The sequence below is a fragment of the Phallusia mammillata genome, chromosome 4, assembly GCF_965637545.1.
Source record: "Phallusia mammillata chromosome 4, kaPhaMamm4.hap1.1, whole genome shotgun sequence".
In the NCBI taxonomy this organism is placed as follows: domain Eukaryota; kingdom Metazoa; phylum Chordata; class Ascidiacea; order Phlebobranchia; family Ascidiidae; genus Phallusia; species Phallusia mammillata.
In genome coordinates, this window is record NC_137255.1 from 12,354,715 (window position 1) to 12,367,561 (window position 12,847).

General features: G+C 35.0%; 1 protein-coding gene and 2 long non-coding RNA genes across 9 annotated transcripts; 1 reads left to right on the top strand and 2 right to left on the bottom strand.

Annotated features, from left to right (window-relative positions):
- Positions 1 to 7: 7 nt before the first annotated feature.
- On the bottom strand, positions 8 to 5,895 carry LOC145222996 (ubiquitin carboxyl-terminal hydrolase 44-B-like). Of its 3 annotated transcripts, none has more exons than XM_080089275.1 (8): positions 5,723 to 5,895; positions 5,275 to 5,335; positions 4,761 to 4,921; positions 4,484 to 4,553; positions 4,180 to 4,328; positions 3,391 to 3,449; positions 2,954 to 3,111; positions 8 to 2,836 (listed from the first exon to the last, which is right to left on the bottom strand). In XM_080089275.1, exons 5-8 carry the CDS (start codon positions 4,193 to 4,195, stop codon positions 2,725 to 2,727), a joined length of 345 nt encoding a protein of 114 aa, XP_079945401.1. In that variant the 5' UTR covers positions 4,196 to 4,328; positions 4,484 to 4,553; positions 4,761 to 4,921; positions 5,275 to 5,335; positions 5,723 to 5,895; the 3' UTR covers positions 8 to 2,724. The 3 variants fall into 3 exon arrangements, with proteins under 3 accessions (XP_079945401.1, XP_079945402.1, XP_079945403.1); XM_080089276.1 differs by lacking the exon at positions 5,723 to 5,895 and adding an exon at positions 5,420 to 5,697; XM_080089277.1 differs by lacking the exon at positions 4,761 to 4,921.
- A 1,230-nt stretch (positions 5,896 to 7,125) lies between these two features.
- Positions 7,126 to 8,378, bottom strand: LOC145224562 (uncharacterized). Of its 3 annotated transcripts, none has more exons than XR_013859687.1 (3): positions 7,996 to 8,378; positions 7,786 to 7,881; positions 7,126 to 7,301 (listed from the first exon to the last, which is right to left on the bottom strand). It is a non-coding gene; the product is annotated as an uncharacterized LOC145224562 (long non-coding RNA). The 3 variants fall into 3 exon arrangements; XR_013859685.1 differs by having other exon boundaries at positions 7,786 to 7,914; XR_013859686.1 differs by lacking the exon at positions 7,996 to 8,378 and having other exon boundaries at positions 7,786 to 7,976.
- Positions 8,379 to 10,295: 1,917 nt separating this feature from the next.
- Positions 10,296 to 12,267, top strand: LOC145224561 (uncharacterized). 3 transcript variants are annotated; one of them, XR_013859683.1, is made up of 4 exons: positions 10,296 to 10,873; positions 11,126 to 11,223; positions 11,304 to 11,409; positions 11,978 to 12,267. It is a non-coding gene; the product is annotated as an uncharacterized LOC145224561 (long non-coding RNA). The 3 variants fall into 3 exon arrangements; XR_013859682.1 differs by having other exon boundaries at positions 11,304 to 12,267; XR_013859684.1 differs by having other exon boundaries at positions 11,126 to 11,202; positions 11,304 to 12,267.
- The last annotated feature ends 580 nt before the right edge of the window (positions 12,268 to 12,847 follow it).

A 12,847-nucleotide genomic window follows, 5' to 3' on the forward strand; every position in this document is an offset into this window, starting at 1 on the left:
AAGAGTATTTTTCCTTTGTCGTTTGAAGAGCCAGGTTGCAGAAAGGGGTTTGAAATAAAGATTGAAAGCAGATTTGATGCACTGTTGGAAAATAATGTTCAAGAATTAACATCTGAGTTCTCTAAAATCATGAATGCGACTGTGATGAAAACTTTGGAAAAGGCTGGAACCAGAAACAAGCCTTGCTGGATAACACAGGAGATCTTGAATACATATGAGATAAGTGTGGCCCACGTGGACACAATATTTGATAGTCATGATACCAAAAAAGGTAAACTAATACCTCAAATCAAGAGTGTCTTATCTGAAGAACAAACAAGGGAAGGACATGATGGTACAGTCTACAGTCTTGTGAACCACTGGTCTAACAGATTGAATACTAGGTGAAAAAAAGAGACCACCATCAAGAACTTAGTCACAGAGGCCCTGTGGAGCACCATGAAGAAACATAGGATCAGTCTCTTCCTGATCAAATCACTGTATAATATAAAGGTCATCAATGCTGTGTTAACCAATGGAAGTGCACTAAAATAGTTTAAGACTTTGGAGTATTTCAAGAGTGCATACTGTTGCCAATCTTGTTTAACATAGCTTTAATGGGTTAGCCATGTAACATGTCGCCATAGAACTCTTACATCACCATCATGCACAGGACCGACGAGGGAATAAGAAGACAAGGCAGGCCCAGAACGAACTGGCTTTGGCAATGTTCAGGGGTGGACAGGAAAATAGATCATGGAATACAACAGACTAGCAAAGAATCAAGATAGATGGGAGAAATTGCCCCAGGGGTCCCCGGACTACAGCAGTGACTTACTGTGTTAAATGACTCTTTTGTTTGTTTTAACTAGCTTTTGTTTTGAGTTTTCCAAAAATATTGGTGTTGGTACAAAAACTTTTACAGTAATTCTAAAGCATGACAAACTATTTCAGACAGCTTTTATTACTGAACAAAAAACAACGAATTTATGAATGCTTACAGTGAAGACAAGGTGTGATAAAGAACTTAAAAAGCTAAGCAAGCACACAATATTCTCTAGCTTTCAGTATATAGATTAATACTCTCCTGTAACAATGCAATTGACACTTAAAATTCAAAAAAAAAATACCCATCTTAGGGGGGATGCTACGTGCAAAATAATAAAAAATCAAACCACAATCACCCAATCAACACTTTTAAATTGTAACGCTGATAGGCGATTGTTTCCGGTGGTACTAAATACCGCATGGTATACCGCATGTTATAACATGGCAGGAAGTTGTAAAGGACTTGAATATGCCTTTACGAAAATATAGTTTTGCGAACTTTTGAAAGCGCTAACGGTTAGAGCTATTCTGGTTGGGTGAAGGTTTGTAATTAAAACAATGCTATAATCTGGTCTAATTTTCCCTTGTTGGGGCTTGTATTCTCGCATTTCACATACCATGCAGTATTTTAAGCAGAATAACATACGGTAACATGCAGTATTTAGTACCACCCATTGTTTCAGGCTGTCAAAACTGCCAAAGCAACCAGTCCGGAGTGTGTCGGATTATAAGAAAGGTTTATAACTTGGGCTGCCAGTGGGTTAAATACTGGAGCTGTTATGGCACATTTACATGACCATATCTACCATCTGGCGTGGACAGACTTCAGTTAAGAAAACAACAAATAGAATAAACCAATACACACATCCATAACATCACAATTTATAAGCAAACAGGACATTGCCAAGACTAGAAAATATTTAATGGTCTTACCAATACATTTTCATACCAAATGAAACAAAGCTTTGCCTTTATAAGAGCCATGGCATTTTAGCAGGCTAGTCTACAGCCATATTGAGAAGTTATATGTCAGGGATATCGCCATGAGGCGCTTTGTCCATGAAGCACAGTGTGAGGTACACTACCAACCCGAGTGAGGCTATAAGTAAAATCTTAATAGTCTGTGTGGAATTGAACTAAAACTGGTAAAGTTTAGTGCCTTGTTTACATAAAACGATTTAAACTTGCCTTAATTATATTGTATATCTTATACTCAGGGTCGCCATCCTATTCTTATTTCGAAGACTTGACCTTATTTTGAAAGGCAAGGTCTTTAAAAAGTTTATTTTCCTTATTTCTAAGAAATGTCATTGATTTAGACTTGAGTCCTCAAGTCAAATCCCTACTACAAGTAAACCTGAGTTGTCATGAGATGTAAGTATTTTCTGTACACAAGCAGTTGCTCGAATAGATTGTTTCTGGCAAAAGACTAGCCTGCTAAAATGCCATGGCTCTTATTTCTATGGTGGACCTTCTTCCAGCGACTCATAACTTGCTTGATGGCGAAACTTGTGGATCTTCGTAGCATCCAGTGGTTTCATTCATTTCGATGTCACGAACGGCAAGTAAACATCGGCGGAACTTTTGCAAATGACCTAGCACCTAAAAAAATGAAATGTGGTATTCAATTTGGATAGAGTAAATACAGAACAGTCTGGAGATGGTGTTTTACTGAAATAAGACACCAGTATTGATTTTTTCCACATAATCAGACCTTGCACTGCCACACAACAGATAATGCTGGTAAAACACCTTAAACAGGATCAAGTGTAATTTCCCTTATTAACCTTGTATCAATCCCCTTCCTTTCTGTGTTTAATGGAAAATCAGCATTAACTTGTTGCAGATCTTTAATTCTGACAAGGTTTCAAGGTGGTCATCGAGTTTTCCAATGAAGTCTTCTTGTAGTTCTGTGTTTCACTGTAGTGTGACTGTAGCACATGGTTGTTCGTCATCACTCTGACAGTGTTGGTCCTTGTTACGAACATAGTTCTGCCAGTTTCTGAAGGTTTTTCTTTGTCGAACAAACCTACATAGTAAAGACAAAAAAAATTAAAATTATGTAATCTTATGAAAATTGGCAAATTTGGGCATCGAATTTTTGGAGTAACACAATTTTGTGCACTTTTACGGTGTGAAAAAGTACCTTGAATGCCAAATGGCAGTGAAAAGTCTATCATCTCTATCAAGTTGTTGCTGCTGTAATCTTCTCCTCATTTGAACATCTTCATCTGCACTTATTGTGGCTGTCCTCAGTGTGTGTCCACTACGAGTTGTGCCAGTAAAGTTTTGGTATCTAATTGCCTGGAGAAATGTTAAGAATTTCTGATTGAAGTTTTAATATTTACTATGGCACACAATACATAAACTGTTCAAATTTTACCTACTGCACAAAAGCAGCCTAAATTGTTTAACTTAATATTATTGAAATTTTACAAACAGAATTTATGGGCTAATACTTTTTGTCACATGATACAACATAAATTATTTTCCAGGCAATTTCCGACCAAGAAACCATGCCACAGAATTGTTTGGACTGACACAACTACAATTTAAAAAAGATAATAACGCAAATTTGCCTACCTGTAAAGTTTCACGTAGCACCTTGATGTTCCCCGATTTGTTGTCATTGAGAACATATTCTTCACAAGCATAGCAATATACATAGAGTTCATTGACATCAATCACTAATGGATGACCAGATTCCAAATAATGGTTTAATGCAGTGGTTCTTAACCGGTGGGAAATTTCCCACTAGTGGGAAATTTAATGTTTTTAGAGGGAAATTATGTGAGTTAGAAGTCACCAAACTTGGGCTTTTTTTATTAAATTAACCGTTGAAAGTTAATTTAATACAATATTTTCCGCAACAACATGTAAGATTAACTTCACCTAGTTTTGCAAGGCGCATAAAAATCCAACAATCGTTTGTTACGTCACAGACATTACTAAAAGTATCAATGACTTTGTTATTGTTCGCGAATAAATGCATTTGGTCTGTTGATTGTGATGCGATAAATGACTATTGCAAGCACATGACATATAAATAAGATTGCAGTATACCTTTAAGGTCCCGACAAAATCACTTCACAAAATTTTTTTGATTAAAGAATAATTTTTTGTTAATGTTGGGCACAAAACATTATTATAAAAATAACAGAGGGGGAAATTCGAACTTGGTGATTTACTTTAATGGGAAACCACACCAAAAAGGTTAAGAACCACTGGTTTAATGCATGTTCATGGATATATCTGTAGGTTATATACCATTTTATAAATATTCAAATGGTCATCCAAAACAGTCCACACATTATTTATTCATTTTTATAGACTGTAGAACATTTTGTTTTGTGTTTTGACCATGGTTCCTACCTTCCACAAGCAACATTAGGGTAGCTTAGACATGTCCAAACAGACTCAGTTGTAAGGCAAGTGTTGCAGAGCCATCTTTGTGGGTTGACAACTGAATGACGTTCACCAATAGTCATGCGCAGTATGTGCTTGCAATTGCAAATGCTTAACTAAAACAAAATTTGCACAACCCATTAGTGCATGCTTATAGTTAAATTTAGGATTTTGATAAAACTCATCACATGACAATATTTTACAGCAGAGCTAGTAAAACCATTGAAAAATGGACTTTAAATTTACTGAACCATTTAAACCTTCAACACACCTCATACTCTGTGGAGAGTCTAAAACACGTGCATCTTGTAAGATATTGACTTGCTTGCTGATACACCATCCTGAAATAACACATTTGGTAACAAATCACTGTGTGTAATAAAAACGTTTTTGTAGAATGAACAAAAAGAGCATTTTCTGACTCGGACTTGAAAATATTTCAACAAATAAGAGATTTTAAAGTAAAATACTGTTATACACAAGAATTATTGAATCAATAATACATTATTCACTACAGAACTACAATTATTGATTGCTCGAACACATACATGTGAAAGATCAGTAGAGCGTTTCTGCTTCTGGTCAGCTTTCATCAAAGCTTCTGGACTCTTCCTGCCCATGTTTCCAAATGAAATTTGCGAACTCAATGAATTTGATTGTTTACCAGGTAACAAGCTATTTAAATTACAGAACCTATGGAATTCCTAACCTAACAAACACATAAAACATCCATACCAATTTAAACACACTTAGAAATTTATCGCACAGAGCGAATATAATTGGCTAAGTTGGCCACAAAATAACTTTAAAATAATGAACCATATTAAACTTAATTTTGTTTTTTAGCCATTTAACCCCTTTTAACAAACTCGAAACATGGTGATTCATTTGCAGTTGTTTTTTTCTTTATTTTGTCGAAACACAGTATTTTTTAAAATCTCTGGTTATATAATGTATAAAGTTAGATCTCCAAGTAGACATTGACAATTACAAATATGTGCACACAATTCAAAGGTGCAATTAAATACAACACCTCAAACACCAATAACAACAACCAAATACTTGTGTTAATCTTGGTTATCTTTAAATCTTGGGTTTCCAATCGTTAAATGTTTGTGGCTGTCTGCCAAAAAAATAAAACAAAAAACATCAACAATTTTTTGTGTAAATATGGCAGAATCAGTTTAAATGGGTAAAAAGACATTACCACTCGTAACATTGTCCTGAAGCTAGGAAATTCTAGATGCACTATTTTTTTGAGCAGCTTTAAACGTGTTGGTCTTCATGTGTACAAAACGTTTTTTTGTTTGGAAACTCAGATAATCTCCTCTTTTTGCACATAACATTACATATTGTTAAATATTCAGATATGACAATGTGGCACAAAACAGAGGTTAGACATGTTTACATGATAAAAAAAACTACTTAAAACAAATTGATTGAACTTTTTCGCCCTGTTAGAGCTCATCAGACTGCCTGGCAGGCAATGAAAGTTCAAAAACACACTTACCTTTGCTGCTTGCAGAATTTAAAGATTTTACCAAAAAGTCATGAGGTACATTTTTGCACGAAATTTAGATTTAAAACCTTTGCTGCTTGCAATTTTTAAAGAAAACCCTTACAAGCAAAGACCTAATAAATTCGCTTGTGTTCATACTATCGCAAGAACGCAAGAACGCCCTGTCACCGATTTTGCCCTGTCACTGATTTTGCCCTGTCACTGATTTAATGGCACCCTGTCACTGATTTAGTGACACCCCAGCCCTGTCATTGACGCCTGTCACTAACAGTGACAAGTGTCACGAAAAAGTCACAACCCCTGTTGCATTTCTACGAGGCTTGAGCGCCCGAAATCAGTCAAGCGCGAAACCAGACAGAAAACAGTCAGTAGGGCATTAACAACGGTAACCACAGCCTGTGATTGTTACGTCACAAAAGGGTTGTTGCAGTTTGGCGCGGGTTCAAATGTGGGGTTCAGACAGCTTTAAGGCTGAGGCGAATTGAAGAGAAATCACGTCTCGTAAATCCGATTATTGTGCCACATTGGCGCAGAGGTCGTCTGCAAGACATTTTAAATTCGAACATAAACTGTTTCAGGCATTTTTAGGTGTTTGCCGCAACAGAAACTGTAGTGTTTTAAATATCGGTATTAATTTTCGGGAAAACATGAAATGACTTGCAATGGTTAAAATTTAACACTCCGAAACGCACAACCTTTAATCGTTTCATACCTTTGTTCAAGTAAGCGTAAAAAACTTAATAGCCCAAGAGCCAATGCTCAGGGTATAGAGGTGTTTTTTTAACTTTAATTATTTATCTAGGGCAGGCTACTAAGAGGTGATCTTGTATGTATGGTACGTTGCACTTTAATAATGGCTCCACATCTGGACATAGCAAGGTAGAAGGAGTTGAGTTGAGTTTAAGGAGATTTACTAGATTAAAAGTTGTGCTGCTACTTGTCTGTGTTAATAATCAGATGTAGCTATTTTTAATAGTATTTTCCACAAAACTTGACTTTTTTATCAGGTCAACAACAAAACTGAAAATTTAAGCCTGCTGATAGTTTAAAATATATAATTTTTTTTTGTCTCTGAACTTGATGGTTATCTTTGTATTGCAGATTATTAATTTAATAAACAGCAAATTGTTTTGAAGCCTAGAGACCAGGGAACACCCATTGCAGGAGGATACAATGCTTTACTACCTTGTTGCTCTCTGTGATATTGACCCCAGTTATTTTGCTTTTTAAACTACCTCTTATTAACCTGTTTTCCCCTTGACATCACACTTTAACACACAAAGTTGTATCATTGAAATATTTTAAGTAGAGATTGCTTGTGAAAAAAGTAGTGCTTGGGCAGCTAATTTTTAGCTTTTAACTAAATGTAAAAGTGTTCTATAAATAAAATAATCTGCACTTGATTTGAGTTTATTTGAAGTGAAGAAAATAAAAGTAAACACACAAAATGTAGCACTTGTCCTGAATGCAGTCATGACAAAGCCACAATATATTGTGACAAAATTGCAGTTGAGGCTTCCCTTGCAGTGAAGTTTGTGTGCTACCCCCAAAAGCATGTGTCAGATGTAGCCTGCAAATATATTTTAAAAGAGTGACATATGTGTAATGAAATGCTACTGAAATTGTGAACACATAATAATACAAGTACCTATGAAGACCAAGCTGTCTGAGAATGACACTTTTTTCTAGTTGAAACATTGTTTCAAAAATTCACAAATTATAAGGTCTTCAGAGGTAACCACTGATGGCACACCACCATCACATATACAAGATATGATTATTTAATATCACTTGACATAACATTAACAAAGATATATGGCCAAACCATCATATTAACATTATGAAGTTGTACTTGAAGTTGAAACCCCAACTGAAAACCTTGTACTGCTGTGTTACTTGAATAGGAGGTAGTTCTTACACTATACCTCCCATATTCTATAACAGTACATTAAAGATTATTTTGTAGCAATGGGAATGCCTGCCAATTGCCATTCAATGCATTTTTGGCATTTGAAAAGTTTTTGAAAAATAATGAATATTAAAAATTGTCCTACCTGACTCATTTGCAATGTTTTGTCCAAATGTGCTTTTAGTCAGTGTCCATCTTGCTGGGCCTGTTATGTCTCTGGACTCCCTCCAGAAAGCATTTGCTGTTTTTTTTAATCACCATTTAAAGTGCAAAGCTAAATAAACACAGTTTTTGCAAAATGTATATGGTAAAAAAAATTTTTTGCAGTTCACCTGCAGTTATTTTTGCAAGTCACCTGCAGTTATTTTTCAGCAAAGGCTTTAGAAAACATCTGTACTGATATTAATTACGTCAAAATAAATAACGATATCAAGTGCCGGCTGTCTTTCGATGAATAGTAGAGGACAAAACTGTAGCGACCGTTAGGTGTCTTCGTTTGGTTGAAAGCACTAAAGTAAAAAGGCATTTTCAGTTAACTACATGTAATGGTGTTCACTTCGCATTTTTAGTCGCTAAAATTGCAAAGTGCGTTGACTGCTGGTCTGGTTTTGCTGAAACATACCAAGGCTATATAAGTAGTTACAATTATCTTAACGCTTATAGTTTGTATTCCGCGTGATACAATAAAAAGAACATATACAGAAACCAAGATTAATTATATTAACTAAAACCTTACCTTTTTTTACCAAAGCAAAGCCCACACACTGGCGCCAAGTTGTGACTGTTATATTGTTACGTCATAAAACGCATTTTTCCATTCACTGTTGTTAATGCCCTACTGACTGTAAAAAAGTGCTTACCACTAGATGCGGTAAGCACTTTTTCCCAAGGAATGCAGCCTGCCTACGGTAACTATAGCCAGATGATTGTTTCCGTCATGGTAGTTGGTTTCAATTTGGCGCGTGGTGATGCCGGTTTCGTGGTTTCTTGTTATAATGTGACATCATAGTATACTAACATGGTAGTCCAGCTCCTCTTTTCCTCTCGTTTCTTTTATTATCCTGCGCATTTCGGTTACGCATGACTAACACTGCACGTCGCCTGAAGTTTTGTATGAGGTACGTGGTAAACAGCTAGTTTTTAAAAGCCGCTGGCAACAAATCCGTGTCTGTTTTGAAGTTTTTTAGTTATTGGGTTTATTGTTTAATGCATGTAGAGCTATTAAAACGATTTTAGCTTTCAATTGTATGAACTCTTTGAAGTGTATTTTTAAAAACTTATAGACAGGCATCTTCTTGTAGAAATTGCTTTAAAATTGAGGCAATGAACCGAATTGGCGAGTCAAAGTTTTTCAGCATGTTACTACACTAGCCAACATGGCCTGTGTCTTGTCATCAGGTGCACTGATGAGACCTTGTCAAAACAGTGAGCAGTATTTGCAGCTTACTTATCATCTATCTATTGGCTTATTAATCATATTGCCATCACTTTGGTTCCCCAGCAGTTGCTTAATTAGGCATTAAAAATCAGTTGTTTTCTGTGGTTTATACCCATTTGTGGTATTGAACAGATTTTGGTGAGGCATCATTTTTTGTAATTTGAAAAAAGAAGCACATTGTGCAGAAAGTACAGACACTTTTGACAGTTTTATTTTGATATATTTTTCAGAGCCCATTTTTTTGGTTTCCTTGGTAGACCTTTGGAACATTTTAGAAAAGAGCTTTTCGGCAAACGTGAACGACAAGACACAAATAAATAAATCCACGAATATTAAAACCTATTGAGTACTTTCTCTTTATCCATATCAACTTCCAGAATATCACATGTCCTATTTTAGAAACTTTCATAATGAACATCATGGAAAAACTTTTGCAATACACAAAAAAGTCTAGCTTGTTGGTTGGCCACAAAACTCTTTCTCGAGCATTTCAGGTACACACTTTGTAAAAGTTGCAGTAACTCTGATGAAGGATAAGTGAGACCTCCAGGGTTTTGCTCCATTGAAGAAATCAGCTTGCCCTGCTGTGATTGCATGGTGTGCAACTTGCTAACAATTTTGCTTACTTTTGTAAAATTGTTTTTTGCCTTGAACAAAACATCACCTTCCAAATACTCTAAACTCTATGTTACTTATCACAGCATTTAACTGTTTTATTGTTTATGATGTCTAGCAATTGTTTTTGTACCTTGAATTTTTTTCAAATAAACTTTTTGCTTCACAGCACTCTTTTGCTTAGTTTCTCATCTAATCAGTTCTTTTATGAAAAATCTGACGCTTGTTGACAGTTTGAAATGAGTAACTTTGGAAAAAATATGGTCTTCGTTTAAGCTTGACTTTTCGTCTGTCCGAATCGAGTTCCTGGTCGGGTTCAAAGTTGTTAAATATCAGTTCATTAAAAATGCAGTCAGTTTGGCAAAGTTCAATTTTCACCAGACTTTAACTTAATCAGTAACAAGCTTTATGCACCCTTGAATATGTTAGGTAAAACCACGCTAAAATCACTTCAACGCGTTTAAAGAAGGACTAAAAGGCAAAAAAAACTCAGTAAATTCTCCCCAACAGCACAATTCCAACCAAACGTAATAATATTACAAATGGTAGATGCATAAAACCGACCACGCACGCTCAGTTTTGTCATTTTCCTGCTATGAAAGCACCCAACTCAATGCAAGCATCCGACAAGCGTGCAGAGTTAATCAAGCGTGACGGTAACAATAGCTGGACTACCATGTTAGTATACTATGGTGACATGTAGTCTGCATTCTGCGCCAACTATTTTTGTTAAAAAAAACTTTAACATTTTGAATTGTATTTTATTTTGCGCAAAGTCGCGAACATCGTCTGCAACTTGTTTAATATCGCACAATGTATTTTTTGTTTTTTTAGAAAGACTGTATAAAGAACAGCTACACTGCTATACTATAGTTTACTAAAATTTTTATATTTTTTTAAATATTTTATACTATAAATTTTATACTTTAAATGACCTGTATCATACTATTTTAGTATTTATAGTATACTAAAATAGTATGATACAGGTCATTTAAAGTCATCAAGTCAGCCACTGGTGAAAGCATTTGGTTCTGATGGGCGAAAGCTTTTTTCCTGACTGACACGCCACCACCATTGGGAACATATTGCTCAACTTGAACTTTAACAATTTTGTCTGCCAATTACAAAAGCAACAAATGGTGTTGAAATCAGGGGCAAGAATTCAACCAATATGTGTGAGGTAGGTATCAGATGGCAGAACACAAACATTTTTTTGTGTCACAAAAACTTCACAAGTTAACAGAAAAAAACCCTATTTTTTAAAAGGAATTGCTTCATTAAAAATGTCCAGTTAACCAAAGACCCTTGCCTTAAAAAATGAATACTCACTAAAAATAGTACATACTGTGTTCCTCGAAGAAACTTACTTTTTAGTTAGTAATTTAGAAAGTTCAGGTTTTTACATCAATATTGATTTTGAATTTATAAACAGATCTCATAAACAAGTAAAAGATGCTTCTTGCAATGAGGTGATGTTTACACAAGATGATAGCATCAACAAAAAATTTGGTCAGTTACTATTGTCATCCAGTGAGTGCATGATGTTTATGACTGAAAAAAGTGTAATTTCCAGAAATACTTAAAAACATTTTTTTCTATTTTCTATACAGATTTTGTTGGTTGCAGACTTGCAGTACACTTTCTTCCTGTGCAACCCACTCTCACATAAAACTCTAGCATGCATGCCTGTGTTATCGGGCTGATGATTGTGCGCAGGTATTTTGCAGTGTATATGGCCATACTAAATTTTCTTCCAATGTACAAAATTTATTGCTCATACAGTATGTAAATCTGTTGCCATGGTAGTTTTATTTTTGTTGAAAAGGTTTAGTATTTCTTTAGCAATGTCTACATCAGGGGTTCTTAACCAAGGGTTCACGCACCCCTGTTCCTAGGGGATGCGGGGATGCTAAATCATTCAGGTTGGTTAGATCTATTCTATATAATTAAAAAACCCAGGCTAGGGGAGTGCGAAAATTGGTTGGTGATTTGAAAGGGGTGCAGCAAGGAAAAAAGGTTAAGAACCACTGGTGTACATTCTACAGGCAGTCAGAATAAAGATTACATGTTGTCTGGGTGTTGGTTATTACCCATTGATAAATTATTCATTCCTCCAACCAATTAGAACTTGGTTGTCGAATACAGTAATACAAACAGTTTTTTTTGTCCTTGTATGATATTTACCACAAATGACATTTGAAGATAGTTTGAGCTATTTTTATGCATGCTGAGTGCAGATTTTTTTCTTGGTACTATTGGGTTATTTTTACATTTTGTGAGGAAGACTCAGTTAAGGTGGAATTAACATCAGGAGCTAAATATACCATGAACTTGAGGTTTTTATTCTAATTGAGGAACCTGCCACATCTTTCAGCAAATGTGTTTTTGGTATTTTTGTTGGTGAAAACCTTCTCACAACGGTCGCATTTTACTGTACCTATTTCAATCAAATTGTATACTTTCAGTTTAATATTGTAATAAAAATGAATATTCCTTATTTTCTTTCTGAAGTTTGTGAAAAACTGATGATTGTTTATTGATTCATTTTACAATACAATTTCAGAATCAACTTGATTACCTAATTTGCCTTTTTAATGACAGCTTGTACTCTATATAACTCAAGACTCTTATTTTATGTGTGTTTAATTTATGAATAAAACAGCCTTTTGCAATGCACTGGCACAAACACTAAAATGTTACAAAACAGAAATGTGAAAGAGAATGTGAAAAATGGATTTTTTTGTTTAAAACAAAAATATGGCTTCAGTAATTACAATTGTATGATTAAATGCTTTTTTAAGAAAATCGCAAACATGTTCGCTTTAAACTAGTCAGTAAACTGTTTTATGTTAGGATATTAATGCATGATCAAAACATTGTGTATCGTGTAGTAGGTTCTGGGTGGAGTTTATACCAAAAATAAAAAGGCATTTGCACAGCTTTGTGGTCTTCATTTCTCAGAAAACGTTTCCATTTAAAAAGGGAGAAGAGTTTCGTTTTGGGAGTAATTTAAGTCGCAGTAAGGCTGGGTCTCCAAACTGTGTTAAAAAATTGATGTTGAATAAAATAGTTCGAGTATATATATTAAAACTAAACAGGGCAGTGAACTTTTATATGGGAGCGTTTTTACGCATTTAAAGTTAAAAAGTACCAT